This window comes from Melopsittacus undulatus, chromosome 15 (assembly GCF_012275295.1).
Source record: "Melopsittacus undulatus isolate bMelUnd1 chromosome 15, bMelUnd1.mat.Z, whole genome shotgun sequence".
Lineage (NCBI taxonomy): Eukaryota > Metazoa > Chordata > Aves > Psittaciformes > Psittaculidae > Melopsittacus > Melopsittacus undulatus.
Window position 1 is genome coordinate 1861529 of NC_047541.1, and position 17911 is coordinate 1879439.

Below are 17911 nucleotides of genomic sequence, written 5' to 3' on the forward strand. Positions count from 1 at the left end.
TCACAGCAGAGATGCCAACTTTGCTAATCTCCCTGTGCCTATTTCTTCTCCCCCATGTGTTCTTTCTTCAGAAACAAATAAGCAGAGAGAAAGACTGCAACCTTCTCCCAAATATCAAGAGTTCAGTCCTGATGTGATTGTGCTCGCTGTGATACACCTGTTGCTGCTGCTGGGGTTTGATTGTTTTTAAACACTCTGGGGTTTTGATGATAATAATAACTCTTCACTGTGCAGAGGGAACCTCTGGCTTGATTTCCTATCTAATCTCAGCTCCAGTGTTCCCCCTCCTGACAAGCAAGAGGGCTGGCAATGAGCCTGATTGCTCATCACTGCAGTCTTTAAGAGGTGCCTGTCTTAGGTGCATCTCCTCCTTCCCATTAGCAGGACCCATGGTTGGGAAATAGCAGTGAGGGGCTCCCCAGATCATGCCTGAAGATGCGCAACAGGAATCCAGCTCTTTGGGGAGCAATGGGGCAGTGATGGGCAGGAACACCCCAGTACCAGGTCTATGCTGCCTGTGGTGTAGGTACGTGGAAGAACTGGGCTGAGAAGGTTTCTCTCTCCCAGACAACACAATTAAAGCCATGACACCGGCACAGTCTGTACAAGTTGGGCTCATTTTTGGTGAGAAAACAATCAAAACAGCCTTTTTCTAAGCACAGTCAGAACAAACTGGCCACAGAAGTGGTAAGGAAGAAGTAAACAAAGCTGTTAAGTTGTCAATGACTTGACTGATCAACTGTTAAAGCTGCTGCTGAACCACACAGACAATCAATGGTGTGCTCCTAAATGCAGCCCTGACAGGACAGGGCTTAGTAGCTGATGCTGCATGGACCTCTGTGTGTGCCTGACGTGCAGGGTGGCCATGGACCCCATGGGTGGCTTGGCCCACTTTTAAGCAGAGGTGTTTCCAAGGATGCTGCTTGGGGAATTAGTTAAATCAACAACAACTGATGCAATTACCAAATCAGCTCTGGTTTACTGGAGCACAGGGAGAGAAGGAGATGCTGATAACTTCATTCTCCATTTAAACCCCTTCTTGCCCCTGAAAACTGCAATAAAGGAGCAAAGAGGAATTGCAAAATGAAATCCTTTAGCAAAACACCCGCTTTGCTTGCACTGAAGTAGGTGCAGCCCCTGTCCCCATCATGGGTCCTTCTTGCACATCCTGCATTGTTATTCAAGGCCAGGCTGGATGTGGGTCTGAGCAATCTGAGTTGAAGATGTCCCTGCTTATTGCATGGTGGTTGGACTACATTACCTTTGAAGGTGCTTTCCAACCCAAACTGTTCTATGATCCCATGGTTCACACCTGGCTGCTCCCTGCCACGTTCCCCACCCTCTGGCATGAAAGCAGAGAAGCCTCATACAGAGCTGGAGGCCTCTTAAATCAATGTCTTTCCCGACTCAGGAGCTGTAAGAGGATTCATTATTTATACTGCAGAAACACAAAAGCTTAGCATATTTTAAGCTGTCTGAAACCACTTCAAGGCAACTCTTCCTCTCTCTTCTTCCTTTTTTTTCCTAACCAAACACATTGAGGTGGCTCTGAATCGAGCAGCAGGAGGAAACTCTTCTTCTTCCCAAAGAGAAACTAAAATGGAGGGATTGAGGGAGAGAAAGAGAACAGCCCCCCTTGATCCAGGTTGGGATCACCAAGGAATGCCCCTCAGGGGATGTTCTCAGTGAGATAACCCACAGGATATTTGCTGGTGATGCATGCAGGTTATGGCATAGGAGAGGCAAAGGAGGCATCCCTGCTACTTCCTAAGTGTGAGCACATAGGCCAGCTCCTACAGAGGCAGTGGGACAGGAGGTGCCGAGTGCTGGGTGTCTTTCTCTTTCCTCCTTCTCCCTCTTTCTCCATTTTCAATTGAGTCACAGCATCTCTAATTTCCTTAGATCTGAAGCCACCTCGGGAGACGGGAAGGGAACGATACAGAAGAAAGATGAGGGGGGAAAGAAAACCCCTCCAGTAATCTTGTAAAAGTCAGTTTTGAAAAATCAATTTTCCTGTGTGACAAGATTTGCTTAAGGCTTTTGGTTCTGTGAAATCAGCCCATCATCCTGCGGGAACACATGAAGGAAGTGGCAAGTGTGGTTTGGAATAACTCAGATTAAAGAGTGCTAAATTAGGCTTGAAAAGCTGCTGCCTCTCCTCACACAGGGATGGGAGATCTGGCTGGAGAAGCCAATGGTGCTCCCTGCCCAGGCTCCAGGATCATGCCCAATGAGGCCCTCAGAGCTCCTAGAACCATAAGGGTGTTTAAAAGAAGTGTTTTGCTTGATGGCCAACCATAAAGTCTTCTTTCGCACCCACAAAGTTTGCTTGAAATGAGATGCTTTAGAGACAGGTTCACTCCAACCTTGGGAAAGTGCAATGCATGGGCAAAGTCTGGATGATCCCATCATCCCTGCCTGATGGGATGCTGGTGGTCCAGACTGGGATGGAGATAGCCACAATGCACCCTGTTTTAGCAAACCCTTCTGAACCACAACAGCAAACCCCCTCTGCCACCTGGCTCCTTTGGAAAGGCTCCATCCAACAGAGTGGTTTGAGCTTCATCACTCAATTCATTTGGTACCTTTAATCATGTCTACATCAGGGAGTGGTGCTCAAGAGTACAAAGCGTTTTCCCTCTTCCCCTCCCCTTCCTTTCTCCCTTTCCAGCTGTCAGACTCTCTCCTCTACACTCTCTCCTAATTAGTTCGAGCTGCCTCCAAACATCTCCCACCCGCTTGTTCCCATTACCCTGACAAGCCAGGGAATGGCAAGACAAATCTCCCTGTCCCCACACCTCTGTGAGTGAAGGGAGGCTCTTCCAACCCATCTTCCCCCTCTCAATGGGAGCTGCGTGCCTCACTGGAGCCCCCCCAACAGCCCAGCATCACTGCAGGGATATTTATGCCTTGTATTTTACTGTATTTCCCCCTTTTAAAGCCTGCTTTTCCGTCTCCGCCTGCCACCCAGCGCATTCCGCTCCCTGTCACAAGGAGCTGGCAGATGGGGCTGATGCATCACAAAAAGAGATCTGAAGAATTCATTTCCCCTTCTTTCTTTTTCCTTTCCCCAGCTTTCATTTTCACTTCAGAGCAAAGGTCCAGTTGTCTGGGAGGAAGCTACAAAGACAAACCCGGGCAGGGAAACAGAGATAGTCAGGGGAAAATGTTACAGTGCCGATAACTTGAGACCTCTGTGTGCTTTGCATTCATTTCAGCCCCGCTTTAGCTGCATTTTGCTATGTCTATAAATTAGATTTACTCTGCTGCTGCTGTGAAATGCCTCAGGCCCCTTCCCTGCTCCAGCTTCTCTGGCTTCCCTTGCTGAGTTTGGCTGTGGGAGGCAGAAGGAGAGGTGACAGCCCTGCTGAGGGATGGCATATGGACTCACAGCGTCCTGCCGCTGGACAGACGGCAGCCCCGGCCGGAGGAGGAGGAGGGAGCAGATGGGAGCATGGGGGAGGAAGGCACTGAACACAATGAGACCCCACGCATTGGCTTATGGGAGCATTTTCCCCAAGCTGGAATGAAGGAGGGAGCTGGTTTATGGGGGAGAAGGTCCTAAACCTGCCAAGAAACACATAACCAGAGTGACTGTTCCACCTGAAGATGCTGAGATGCCTCTTGCCTGGACCAGACATCTGGTGAGCTGCTCCCCACATCATCTCTCTTCAACCCCAGGTCCCCTTGTAGTTCCCAGTATCTGGGTATTTTACACCTGCAAGCATGATACTGAGCCTCATCAACATGGGGACAGTCTCCATGCTGCCCATGGACTTCACACCTTGTCTGCAGTTGCTGGCTGCTCTGCAGTGTGCTTCAAGCCCTTCAGATATTATGGAGATGTGATTGTAATTTAATAAGAGCTTAATATTGCAGATCCCCTTTCCTTGGCACAGATTGCCTGGGAGACAAAAGATGGGCCAGTTAGGTAGTGGCCTTGGTGATCAAAAGCTTTGGGAAACGCAGGCTACAAGGGGGATGTTCACTTTTATTCTAGGCCTTTCATGAATGGGCAGAAGAAAGCAACACACCAAAACCATCAGCTCCCAGGAGCTTTTTCAAGGCCATCTGAATTCTGTATTCAAACATACTGAGGTCTTATAGTGCCAGAATAGGGAAAATGGCCACTTGTCTGCAGGCAGTGTCAGGCACGTCCATTGAATGGATCATCTGCTACCTCTCTGTCAGATGTTGCCAATGAAATTCATCACCCTGAATATCTGCATCAGCTTCCTGCAATCATAGAATCACAGAATCAATAATCCCTTCTGCATATGGAGCTGTGAACGCATTCTGCAGCTGGATGGAAGAGGCAGGGATAACTCTGGTGTCATGGAAGAGCACTAAACTTCCCTGGACTTTCACAGAGACATTGTGCAGTCAACATACCCGCAGATCTACCGAAGGCACGTGTTGCTCGATGCCCCATCCAGCATGCAGAGGGAAGCTTGGACACTGTCTCCCTTCAGATGAATTTGAGCCCCACTGCCTATGAAGAAACCTCTTTAAGAAGCAGTTGAGATTGGATTAATATTTGATGAGTGGCAGCATGCTGTTGGTTCAAAGATAACACAGTGTTTACAAAGGAGAAGGTCTTTTCTACACGCCAGAGCCCACTGAGCAAACAAACACCCAATGCTCTTGCTGCAAGCCAGAAGTGTTGGTAGTGATGGTGGGGCTGGCTCTGAGCATCACACAACCTGATCAGGCACCCTGTGATGTGCCAAGATGCTGCAGCTCAAGCCCTGACCTGCATCTGCAGCTCCTCAAGCTGGTGGATGCACTAAGATCACCAATATTTAGGCAGCTGATGCTGGAAGATGCCTTGAAGTATCTCCCCCTTCATGACTGCAAAGGAAATGTTATTTGCAAAGGTCTCTTCTAGCCCTGGGGGTGAGAGCACTGCACCTATGTGCCAGAGTGAGATATGTGTTATTGCCCTGCCTGCACCAACTCCCCATCGCTCTGCAAATATAATCATCATCAGAGCAGCCCAAAAGGCTGAGGGACTCTGCCTCGTGCAATATTAAACTCTCCCATTTTCTTCTGCCACTTTAAAGATTCTCTTTCTTACTGCAAGTGATAAATAATAACAGCAAAAAAACACCCCACAGACACACAACAGACATCAAAAGCCACGAGAAGATTGGCAAATAGAGAGGCCTGAAGTGAGCGAAGAGGAGGCCTGGTTGTGAGTCGGTTCACGTCGCCCTGACTTCTGTTGCTTTCCATTAATTCTACTCGCCATCACAGGTGGCAGAACAACAGCGACAGCTAATTACTCTCTTTCCCTTTCTTGCCCATTCGCTTGCAGCAAAAGAAAGCCAGTGAATTCCCCAATTCCCCCCTCCCCATCCCAGAACTGCCCATTGAGATGCACTGGTAAAGGAAGACGAGGCAGCTGCAGTTTGCCCACACATATGCTCACTGCCCAGTGGAGCTGTTTGCTGCCACTGCTCCTGCAGCCTGGCACGGTGGCTGCATGATGCTCTGCCTGCAGATGAGCTGGCACAGGCAGACAGAGGCTCCAGGAGAAGAAGGAGCATCTTTCCCAGGAACACCAGGGAGCCTCTTTGGGCTTTCAACCCCATGTCTGTGGTGCTAATGTATATGGAGCACATCCATGGAGGTGATGCCAAAAAGCCCAGGTCCCTCAAGCCTGTCTTGATCTGCAGAGGCAGCAGCAAGGAGCTGTGGAGCAATGGGCTGAGCTGCTCTGTAGGTGCAAGGGGAACATGCTTTCAGTTGGAGGTAGGATAAACCAGAGCCAGATGGGGTATACGACCCTGCAGAGGCCATATGGATATGTCTATGTGATGAGTGGGAAAACATGTAACTGAGCAAAACCCCTGCTACCAGATTTAGTTCATTCCTATGGCAAAACCCCTGCTCACACACCTTCCCTCACCTTGCCTGTGGTGACACTGGCCTGTCCCACATCCCAAAGTAAGTGAGAGCCCAGGTGACACTGTAGGTGAACAAACCCCATTGGGGAAACGATGCTCCTCCTCAAGAAACCCTTGCTGCCAGTGAGGGATTGGGACTTCAACTCCAGCTTCAGCTATGGGGTAACCTCAGCTAGGAGAAAGAGCTGTGTCTCCAGCAAAGCACACCCTGCCTGCCCCAGCATCACTGAATTTTAAGGCAGAGGGATTCAGGCTTCTTCTCCCCTTAGAAAATGCCACTGAGGCTAAACCTACAGTGGAAAGCTGCCAGTTTTGACAAGATATCATTAAACACCCCAAGAAGATGCAGTACAGGCTGTAACTTTCCACTCTGGCCCTGGGAGCAGATTGCTCCAAGGTCTCCTTTCTAACCAGGTTTTGCATCGAAACCCTCATGTATGTGATGTATTATATAAGAGACCAAGAAGAAAAGCTCTTCAGAAAAGAGAAGATGCCTTGATTGAATCAAAACTGCTTTCTCTATGGGGGTATGTGGGGATTTTTGCCCTCTGGGAAACTGTTGAATATGGTTTCTTTTCCCTAATGAAAAGACTGAGGGGTCTGTGCTTAAAACCATACATCAGCAGGACCAGCAGCTTCTTGCTAATGAGGAACATGGTTCATGGGTGCTTCCCAGCCTTGTGTCTTTGGGTGAGATGCTCGACCTCGCTTGCTTTACCTAGTCAGAAGAACGTGGGGTGCAAACTCAATGCAAAACTCATCACCATATCAAACTCAAGCAAGGTGACAGCTTGCTCATGTATCTGGGGATGGCCCTGTGAACCTGGCTGTGGATTTATGCCCACAAAAGGGGATTTATGCTGTTTAGACTTTTTTCCCCTCTGTGTTCAGAGCTGTTTACTGATAAACATACTGGGAGGTATTAAAAGTAAATATTGTCTGAAGACCAAGATGTGCTATGTCTGCCTGAGGATGAGGAAAGCCATAGGAGGTATGTTAGAGTGGGAAAAGAAATCACACTTTCTACTGTTTGGTTTTAAGGCAGAATAAGCTCACTTTCACCACTGATGGGGTCTCATGTGCCCTGGGGAGGATGCTGAGCTCATGTTCTGCCTTTTCACACCTCCAATATCCCAGTTCCGAACCTTTACACATCCCACACCCCTGTACCCATATTCCTTCCCAGTCAGTGGTTCCTTCCCAGGTGCAGGGGCTTCTTGCTTGGATAGCCCACTCCAAAGGACTCCAAGCTTCAGTGCTACAACATCTGCCATCTTTACATAGTGAAGAGCTTTGGGATCTTTAGGAAGGAAAACGAATCCCCCCAATCAATCAGAGTCATTAAGCGGAAGGAAGCCCTGCTGAGTGCTGCTGAATTCCATTTGCTCATCACAGTGGTTAGGGAAAAAGTGTGGTGTTAATGTGTTAAAGGGAACTTCAGACAGGAAAAAACAAAAGAGCTGCTTGAATTTTCATGCCTTTTTTTTCCGGTTTCACCCTAAAAGAAATCCCTTTTATGAGAAAACATAACCTGAAAAAAACCCTGCAATTAATTCTGAGAGTGGAGTCCCTCACAAAACCAATCACAGCAAAGAAATAACCCCAGTGCTCAGGCAACAGGAAGGGTGACAAGACACACGGCCTCGGGATGGATGAGAAGGGCAGAAGAGGGCTGTGGGTGGCATTTGAAGCTACACGAGAGAGCAAAACCCAGTGCTAACGAGACAGCACTGAAGAGGGGAGACGTGTGGTGGGTCCATCTGCTGCGGCCCAGCATTGCTATGCTATGTACACAGGAGATGCCAACTGGAGCCTTCAAGGCTGCTCCAGTGCACAAGGAGGATGTGAAAGCTCCTGTTGCTGAGGATCAGGGTTGATGCTCTGTCTTTGAAGCAGTAATATTGCCACTGTCTGGTTCCTCAGCCAAAGGTGGTTGTTTTGCCTTTGACTGCAGCAGAATCAAGCAAGGCAAGACCCACACGGGACGTTCTCGCAGGTACCTCCCCAGCTTGTCATGCACTTCATACTCCTAACTGTAAATATGAAAACAGGGCTATTTGTATCTTTGACATTAATTGACTTCTCAAATTAATAACTCTTGTGTGTAACCAGGAATGCAATTACTGCTTTGTTGTGCTGATAGCAGATATCCAGCTGGAAGGAGCTGTTCCTAGCAGCAAACTTGATTGTACTAATTAAGCTGTATGAGCCTAACAGGAGGTGGGGTCATAGTAACCTGTTCCCTGGAGGTGCCTCCTCTGTTGTTATCAACCCAGGCTGTTGCAAAGCCAGACCTGATTGTGTGCCTGTGTGTGCATGCTCCTGACTGCCAGGCAGGAGTGAGGAGCACCTGATTGCAGTGTTTTTGTCTGCTTAGATCAAGAAATATTAGAGACAATCATCAGAGAATGGTTTGGGTTGGAAGGGAGCTTAAAGCTCCTCCAGCTCCAACCCCTGCCACAAGCAGGGACCCCTTCCACTGGAGCAGCTGCTCCAAGCCCCTGTGTCCAACCTGGCCTTGAACACTGCCAGGGATGGGGCAGCCACAGCTTCTCTGGGCACCCTGTGCCAACGCCTCAGCACCCCATGTATCCCCAGTCAAAGCACCTCTGCTCTAACCCCTGCTGAGCTCTTCTCCATGCTGTTGGGGTTAGAGAGGCTTACAGCGGTTGCTTAAGGGTTACACAGAGACAGCAATGGAGTTGTGTTGTTCAAATAATAAAGAGTATGCAAAAAATACCCCGAAAAAAGGAATTTTGCCTTAATAGATTTTTCAATCGGCGTTCTTTGCTCTTTATGTCCCCAAGCAGATGGCTCCAGCAGCTCTGTGCCAGGCCTCTTAATCCACTCCAAAGCACCAATGAATCTCTGACTGAGGACTGCATGCAGCAGAACATAGCAGACGGCCTAACACAGAGGCAGTTGCAGTCTCTCAACGTGTAACAGCATCATCAAGGTAAAAGCAGCATCAGGGAGTTATCAGAGCAGGGATGCTGGGAAGAGGACTGTGCCACCACAGCTCTGGGGGAGCAGGGGCTGTGTCTGGCTCCAGCCATCGTGTACTGCAGTAGAGGATATGGGGATGAGCTAGAATAACCACCAAGCAGGGACAAACATGGGAGAGAGAGGAATAGCCACCAAAACCCACAGCCAGCAGCCACTTTACCTGTATTGGGTGACAGCAGGGTTGGCCTTGGCGGAGCAGTGGAACTTCACAGTGTTATCCTCAAGCACCGGCTGTGGCTCCACAGACAAGTTCACCAGAGGTGGATCTGCAAAGAGACAGAGACAAGCCCATAAGCAACGCAAAGACGTGATGCAGCATCCCCATGCCCGTTGCCTGCAGTGCTTCCAAGTCGGTTGTGAGAAAACATGGTAAATGCACTGAGACTCCTTGATGCTGTGCAGTCATGTTCAGGGCTGCGTAAGACAGGCTGGTGTCATGCACGCAATGCTTGTCTTGGAGGGCTTCAGGAAATAAGACAGAACGAGGAGAGACACACACCACTCGATGTAGCATTTCACTTCAAAACTGTTAACGCCGGCTCTGATTCCTGTTTAAGGAAATAAACTTGCCTGCTTTGAAAAGCTCCCATTTAATATCTCGCTGTGTAATGATGATCTTTTGTCTCTCCGCTAACTTGAAAGTGGCATTTCTGCTCTTTCATCAGCCTAATCATCTCTGCCAAGTCCTTATTGGTGTCACAGGCCTCTCGGTTCTTCCAGCTGGTGCTGGTTTCTCTTTTTACATGATAAGCATCTAAACGCTTCAGCAGCAGAAAAATTCAGGAGCGAATTGATGAAAGCAAGTGAGAAGTGAAAAGGGTGTAATGTTTGGATGGGGAATAAGAATATTCAGAGCTGTTTTCAGTTTTCATGTTGTCAGGGAGGGGGTTTGGACCTCCAGCTTCAGGTTTTAAGGATAGCACATCATTGAGGGGAAAATGCAGAAAGAAATGGCCTTGTAAGATCCCCCCTGCAGTCCTGATCCAGCTCTGGGGGTATCAACACAAGAGGATGTGGAGCTGTTGGAACAAGTCCATAGGAGGCCATGGAGATGCTGCGAGGGCTGGAGCAGCTCTGCTCTGGAGCCAGGCTGAGAGAGCTGGGCTGGGGCAGCCTGGACAAGAGAAGGCTCCTGAAGGGGACACCTGAGAGCAGCTCCAGAGCCTAAAGGGGCTGCAGGGAACCTGGAGAGGGGCTTGGGACAAGGGCCTGTAGGGACAGGACAAGAGGGAATGGCTGCAGGTTGAGAGTAGGTTTATGATACGGATGTGCTTTGCCTGCCACCTCTTGGGTACCACTTTACAAAGGTAATGGCACTGGGTGAAACCTCACGTGAATGAAAGAGGAGGAGGAAGAGGCTATGCTGCCTGCAAGCATGGGAAGGGTTGGCACTGGGAGAGGAAAGCAGAAAGTCTGATCACATGCCAAGCAAGCACAACAGCACCCAAAGCAACCCTGTGTTATTCCAGTTATCCCTGCAGGGTGTGGGATGGTTTGGCATCATCCCTGTGGCAAGGCTGGGAACCAAAGGGGAGTCTCCGAGCTGGCCTCAGCTTGAGTGAGATGGGAAAGGGAAAGGCAGCAGCGAGTGTCATGCTGCAGGACTCCATCGTGCTGCAGTGCCTCCTCCTCCTCCACCTCATCCCTACCTCATTAGGCCCCATGATATTTACCCAGCCAGAGCCAGGCTTTGTTGTGAGCAGAGCCACCTGCCTTCTCGCTGGGAAATGATGACGAGGAAATTATAGGTATTTTCAATTTACCCTAATTTCATTTTAAAATGTGCAATTCAAATGACAATAAAGATGGGCGCAGTTGGGAATATAAATGAGCTTCCCTCACCTAACAGCCCAGAGATATATAGTGGGCTCCTAATTCATTTGCAGGCATCCTGACATTTCCCTATTGTTATACAACAACAGCTAATCACCTTCCTTTGTTAAGTATGAATCACACTTCTCTTTAGGAGCTTCCCTATTGTTTGATGGTTTAGTAGCTGTGCCTAGGATTTACAGAGCTTCTTTGTATTAAAATGAGCCCGGCTCCCTCCTGCACTCAAAATTAAACAAAAAATAGAGATTAAAAGGCAGAAAAAAACACAGCAAAGGAAATGAATTAAAGTCTTTGATCTTGCCTTTCACAAATGGGATTGGGCTTTCTAATATTGTGGTAGCTGCCGGTGAGGCGGCGGGTGCCGTGGGTTAGCGTGGGTTTGTGTGTGCCAGTGTGTTTTGGGAGAGTTAAAAGGGAGAAAAAGACACAAATTGTAACTCATCAGAATGTAATTCCACTCGGTTACAAGTATAATTCCTGCCTGGCTTCTTGTAATTAATTTGAATGATGGAATCAGACAAAGCCAGCCTGCAGGAGAGCATGCATGCAAATGCTTCTATGCCCAGGTACCAGTATCCCCATGAGCATCTCCCCGGGGGACCAGCATCACTCAGGGACCAGCATCACTCCTCATGTGCAGCCAGTGAGGAACCAGAGCGAACCCTCAGCTCCCACTGGTTTAAATTAGCCTCTGGGAAATGGTTGCTGGGATCATGGGCTGAGCATCATGCTCCTCTTCTCTATGGGTGCCCAGAGAAGCCCTTCCAAACCTGTACCCTGGATCAAAACACAGAAAAGTGAGGAGTGAGGAGCTGGCAGAAGACTGAGATGTATCTTTTGATCTAGGCTTTCATATTCTCCATTGGGAAGGACAAAAGGGACTAGAATGCTCTAATGTTACAAGGACAAACAGTAGGACACCATGATGCTGCCCTCACTTTGCTCATCACCCTGGTCTACTTCCCTTCTCCCGCTGCCACCTCCTGCAAAAACATACACATGCAGACAAATCCCTTCTTGCCATGAGAAAAAGAGGTGTAAAAATGAGGAACTGCACATGTGTGAGCAGAGGCTTGGAGCAAATGGCTCTGGATAAGCACTAACCCAGCTCCTCCCCAGCCCAGCACACTGGGTGTGCATTTCCAGAGAGCCACTGGGCCCTGGCACTATAAATAGTTTATGGCATATCAAACTATTAAACATGATTTTAATCCCACTTGTGATGTTCGGTGCATAACTCACAGGAGGCTGACTTTGATGTGGCTGGTGGAACGGAAATCACATTGAACAGATGTTCCAGCTGGAGTCGCTTAGTGTTTCCATTAGAGACCCTGCTCGGGGTTGGGAGTTTTCAGCTGCTTTTTTCCCCTTTTCTTTATGGAAAGGAGGCTTTTATGACTCAGCTATTTCATTGCTCTAAGATGCCTGCATGAGATTGATGGGAGCCAAACTGAAAGGGGATATTCTCTCCCACATACACCCTGTGTGGGTAACACCCCACACCCTAGCCTTTCCTTGCTGTCTGTGAGCATCTTCGATGTTGTTTTGGGTCACAAAAGAAAGCAAAAGGAGAAGCAGGGATTTACCAGGCTGCTGCTTCCTGGGAGGGGTTATTTTTGGCTCCCTGGGATTACTTTGCAAGGCCACCTCTTTGAAACCTATGGTGTGAACAGCAGAGGTGGAGATGTGCAGGTTCCAGGCTGAAATGTTGGCATGGGGGGAGATGCTGGGGAGGAGAAGCAGGGGCTTGGAACTAAATGAGCTTTAATGTCTTTCCAACCCAAACCAAGCTGTGATTGTATAAAGAACCTCCTCTCAGCACCCGGGTGGTGCAGAGGGGTCCCTTGCCTTTGCAGTCAGCCTTGCCCAGGACAAGAAATGAGTGGTCCAGATAATTTTTGCTTATGAAGAGTACCATTAGCTTATGGCAAAGTGAATGCAGCCAGGTTGGGAAGTAAACCTGATGGATTGAGCAGCAGCTGGAGCAGTCTCTTGCATCCAGGATGAAAACTATCCCACTGCAGGCTGGTTAATCCATCTTGGTGTTTTTCTATCCCTCCATCCAGCACTGGGAAGCAGATATCCTCATTAGACCCCATTAAGAACATCCTTTTAATAGCTGGATAGGATATTATTATTGTTGCGTTCACAGCATGGATTATTTAACGGCTTGGAGTGGAAATTGGTGCTCTTTATTGGGTGCATCTCTTTTCAGAGCAGATTCCACCAGGCTCAGGGATGCAGCTCACGTCTCCTGCCCCTCACTGTACAGCACAATGTAATGATGTCTTGGGCTTCGCGTTGTCTGTGCGGATGCGAGTGCGTCTCCAGCTATTGTAACTGTTTGCAGGCTGTGAAATAACCCATGCTATTATCTCATTTTATCTGGCCAGCTCTGTCAGGACATGCTATCCAGCGACCCAAGAGCCTGTTAATCTTCCGGCAGCAAAAGCTGGAAGTCTTCAATAGTGAATTTTCTGCTGTGCTCGAGTTTGTTCAGGCAGTTTTAATTGGGCCCTGGGAAGCAGCTGGCATGGTAATATTGAACACCCTGCATTTGCAAATTGTTGGTAAATACAGCTGCAGGGATTGCGTGTGCAAATGAAGCCCTGCTGGAGAGAGGTCAGGGTGAGCCCCAGAGCAGCAGCTATTGCAGGGGAGGAGGGAAGGGATCTGTGGGGTTGGAAGAAGGAAGGTTTTGCTTCATGGGTTTACAGTAAAGGGTAAATGATGCGGCTTTCGCCACACACATGTCCTCATCAGTTAGTGGTTGATGCTCTGCTTCAGAGGAGGGAGACTTCTCACCCATTAGGTGTCTATCATGCTATCTCAGTGGAGAATAACACAAAGAACTTTGTGTTGAACAGCCTGTAACTCTGGAAACATGCTGGTTTGTACCAGAAACCTTAATGGGCCTTATCTCTGCTACTGGCCATGTCTAGAGATGCTGCTTGTGCAGCCAAAACCATTCCATTCTCCAGAGACACCAGAGAGCCTGGATCAGTTCTGCCACATGCAATGACCAATGAACACAGCAGCTGGTGTTGCTTTTGCTCCAAACCATGGACACAAGGCACAAAAGCTGGGAGCAGCCCGTCTCTGGGGGTGTCCATGTCTCTGTGACTGCACTCTATCAAGGTACCAGTAAAGGGAAGCCCCCAAATCCCAGCATCCCACTCCAGGCTGGAGTGAGAACTGTGCAGGCAGCCCTGTGGAGAGAGCAGGAGGTTGGGATCACACAGCACCCAGAGGTAGCTCGGCCGGCCATGTACTCACGCTGGATATCAATGGTGACAGAGGTCTCCTTCCCACTGGGAATGGCCTTGTTGGTGGCGCGGCAGACGATGCTCTCCCCATTCTCAATGTCAGAGGGGGCAATGAACAGGGTGCTCATGATGCTCTCCCTCTTGCCATCACGGAGAAGTGTCTGTGTGGGGAGAGACAGGGATGAGAAGAGGCAGTTTCCTACAGGAGAGGTCCCCTCTGCACACACAGAGGCAGCCCTCAGCCAGGCAGTGCTCCCTGCAATAACCGGTTCTCTGGCTGGAATCTGCCAAGAAGCCTTTGGGGAATAGCATAGGCAAATTTCACTGCACTTCCCTGAGAGTAGGGCACTTATCTCCCATCTGCTTCCCTCCAGCCCTGCTGTGCTTCAAGCTGGGAATGGCAGCTCCAGCAAGATGCATGTCCCAGGAAAGATGGAGATGGGACAGACAGACAACCAGCTTCTTGAACCTGCTGCCACCTCCTATGCCAGGGCAATGCAAAAAGATCCTGGGCCAGTTTAGTTAGCAAGGAGTGATGCCAGCTGCCAGCAGCATGGGACTGATCCTGACTGATCCTGTACCCCTGGATGCCATGAGGCGGTCCAGCCCATGGCAAATCACTACTCACTTTGTGCTGGGGATCACTGTGATGGAGATCTGAGGCTGCCAGAGATCCACAGCTACAGCAGTGGTTAAACAGCTCTATCTGCTCACCCTTGGCTCTTTGTTTCTTCCCTGCACTTCTCGCCTTTATCAGGGGCCCCTAAGTCCTCCTAATCCTCCTGCAAGTTCTTACAGACCATTGTCATGTCACCCTGTAGCCCTGTCTTGGGTAAACTAAACCAATCGAGCTCTCACATGCTCAAGATGCTGCATTGGTTTCAATCAATCTCTGGGCTTTCCTCTGGTTTATCAACATCCACAGGGGTCCAGAAATACCAGAAACTTGGCTTTTCCCAGCTGTTAATAACAGAGTAAATGCCCATGGATACACCCATCCCATAACTATGTATTTTGGATCCTTCCAGGCAGTTTTATTAAGCCTAAGTCTGTACCTTTCAAGTTTCCTCCTCCCCATGTAAGCCAAGTGCTTTATTGAATTATAGACATATGGCAGCAAAGCTAAAGCTTTCCCCACCTGGGTTCATCCTGACACTGTGTTCATGTGTACAGCTCTGCACTCCTCAGGCACATCAGGTGTGGTTGCATGGGGCTTTGAGCAATCTGGTTTAGTGGCAGGGAGCTGGAAGTGGATGAGCTTTGAGGTCCCTGTCAACCCAAACCATTCCATGATCTATGGTGGAGAGAAACTGTCACTGCAATGAAGCTATCCACAAGCAGGACCAAGACCTGTCTGCAGGTGATTGTCAGGGCCTGAGTGCACCAACAGTGCTTAATTTCCCTAATAGACCTCATCTGGAGGCTCTACCCAAGAGCTCTTTACCCATAAACCCCAGAGCAGTATTTAAGTTCCAGCTCTAGGATAGGTCCTGCTTTGGGAAGGTGATGTGGATTGGATGTTCTGACTTGTCTGCAGAGCTGCCTCATAACTATGGACATTCTGGAGATTGCTGCACTGTAAATAACCCTTCTATGGCCACCAAACCTGCTCTGGTGCTGTGCCCTTGGTGGTAAGGCTGCTACCCTGAGCTTGCTTTATTGTCCCTTTTAGTGCCCTTCCCTTATGGAACAGCCCCGCTTTGGGTGCTGACGATATAGTGGACCCTAACCTTGTGCAGAGCCTTCCTCTTACAGTGTCCCTGAGCCTCCAAACCCTGCAGCATTCCATAATACTCCCTATGGCTAAAAGAACCATCCCCTGATGCCCTTCAATGGGGATCAGGGTATGTATTTGGGTTTGCAGTCAGGGGGATGGGCCTCATGCAAAGACCTCTGGTGAATCATGAACAACTGAGGGGGTGATGTGTCCCCTGTGCAGAACAGGGCTCCCTTCCCCTCCCATGCTTGAAAGCTCCTTAAAATGCCATGGAAATCTCTGCATGAGAGAGAGCTACAGCCTGAAAAGCTCTGCTTTAGAAGGTGTTTTTCTCTTGGAAAGGAAAACAAAGGGAGGGGGGGAGGGTTGTTCTTCCTTCCCTGCTACCCACCACTTGTGGGGCTGAAAGGGGAAGGGCTTCAATGCTGGGTCTGAGCAGTCTGCAGTGGAGAGGAAAGCTTGGGATGAGCAGAGTGAATTAAAAACAACTGCAATGGTCTGGGTTTTAATTAATTCCACTTGATTGGAGAGAGGGAGAGGTCAGTTCTCTGTGGCTTTCATTAGTGCTGCATTTTCCATTGCACTCAGGGAGATGGGGCAAGTCCCCCCTCTGCTTGCACCCCTCAGCTCTAAGGAAACAACTGGGTTTCATCTGTGTGCTCTGCAGGGTGATGAGGAGGAGGAGGGTGCTCTGCTTGCTCTGCTTTTCAGGGCAGATGGGGTGATGCTGGAATGAGGCTGGATGGAGGCTTTGCAGTGCTAGCAGAGGGTGAAATGTTTATGAACAGATCTTCAGGAGCTGCAGAGGAATGCCTTTGACTCATGCCTTTGAAGTTTGCTTGCATTACAAATGGCTGCAAACTGACCCATTTTATGCCTCCAGTTTTGTTCTTCAGGAGTTTCCATTAGCGATGTCAAGTGTTACTGAATCTTTAGCACTTACCAGCCATCAGCCTGTAAAGAGGAGCACATGTGGGTACCCGTTCTGAGTGTGCTGTTGATTGCTCTTTGATGTTTTCCTTTATGACCCAATAAAGGCTTTCCATTTAAATTAAAAAATGCCAACAACCCTGATAATTTGTCATGGAAAATTGCAGTGGGAGGAGGGGACATATGTCACTGCAGCTGCCTTTCCATCAGAGGTTCTGCTATAGCCAAGCCCAGGCCAGTGTTGGCTGTGTGGTGCTGGACACAGCAGTAACACCACAGCCAGGTGGGGTTTTGGGGGAAGAAAAGGGCATGTCAGGCAACTGCAAACTATTAGAAGGTACAACAACACCCATCAGATTCAAATGGAATGTTTTCTTTCCAGCATCTCCATTGGGAAGGCTGCATGAGGTGGTACACAGTGAGAGTCTCAGCCCTGCAGTGTTGAAGGTGCTGCCTTAGATGTTTTGGAGCTGTGTGAAGGGCAGTGTTATGCTACACCTTTCTGAAGCAAGGGAAGAACTTTGTTCCCAGCCCTGTCCTGCCTCACCTTGGAGTAGGTGGCTCCATTGATAACTTCTCCTTTCCGCATCCAGATGATGGAGGCTGCTGGCTTGGCGTTATCTGCATGGCAGGTCAGGTTGAGGGGGTCTCCTGCTCTCAGGCTGATGATGGGACCCCCCATAATGACAGGGTCATCTGGAGGAACTGCAAGGAAATAGGACAGAGGAGACACTGTCATTTGGTAGCATTAAACCTGGAGTTACCTATAGGGTCTGGGCTGCCAGGACTGGACTGTGACCTCTCAGACGTCTGCAGCTGCCTTTGATGTGGCTGTGGCAGCTTCCAGCCCATCTCACCATGTTATATCTGGCTTGCCTTTTGCTGTTCATGGGAAAGCTCTACTCCAGACCTGAATTAAAGCCTCAAACCAGCTGAAGTTTTAGAGCATCCATGGCCTGGTTGGCTGCCTGAGCTTTGCAGTATCATGAGGGGTCAAGCCTGTGGTAGAGAGACCCACAAAGAGCTATAAAATACTCCAAAACCTCTGTCCCAGGATGTCCCTGAGCTGCAGAATGTGAACGGATGGAAAGTATTTGAAGGAAATATCTCTGCTTGTTGATGCTGCTCTTCTATTCCTCCCCAGGTAGCTATAACTGGCTTCTGCTGGACACAAGTGCTCTGACCCCTGTTCCTCTGACTGCAAGCTGGGAGATAGGTAAGGATGATTTGGAGGAGCTGGATTTGGACTG

The 17911-nt window shown here is 49.1% G+C and overlaps 1 protein-coding gene across 1 annotated transcript in view; it reads right to left on the minus strand.

Annotated features, from left to right (window-relative positions):
• The window catches only part of KIRREL3 (kirre like nephrin family adhesion molecule 3), a 263163-nt gene that overhangs the window by 21298 nt on the left and 223954 nt on the right, over positions 1-17911 (minus strand). The window contains exons 5-7 of the mRNA XM_034069650.1: positions 17209-17366; positions 14025-14175; positions 9076-9181 (exon numbers count right to left, since the gene is read on the minus strand). Of these exons, the coding sequence (XP_033925541.1) occupies positions 9076-9181; positions 14025-14175; positions 17209-17366 (415 nt within the window). The remainder of the gene's footprint in view (positions 1-9075; positions 9182-14024; positions 14176-17208; positions 17367-17911) is intronic.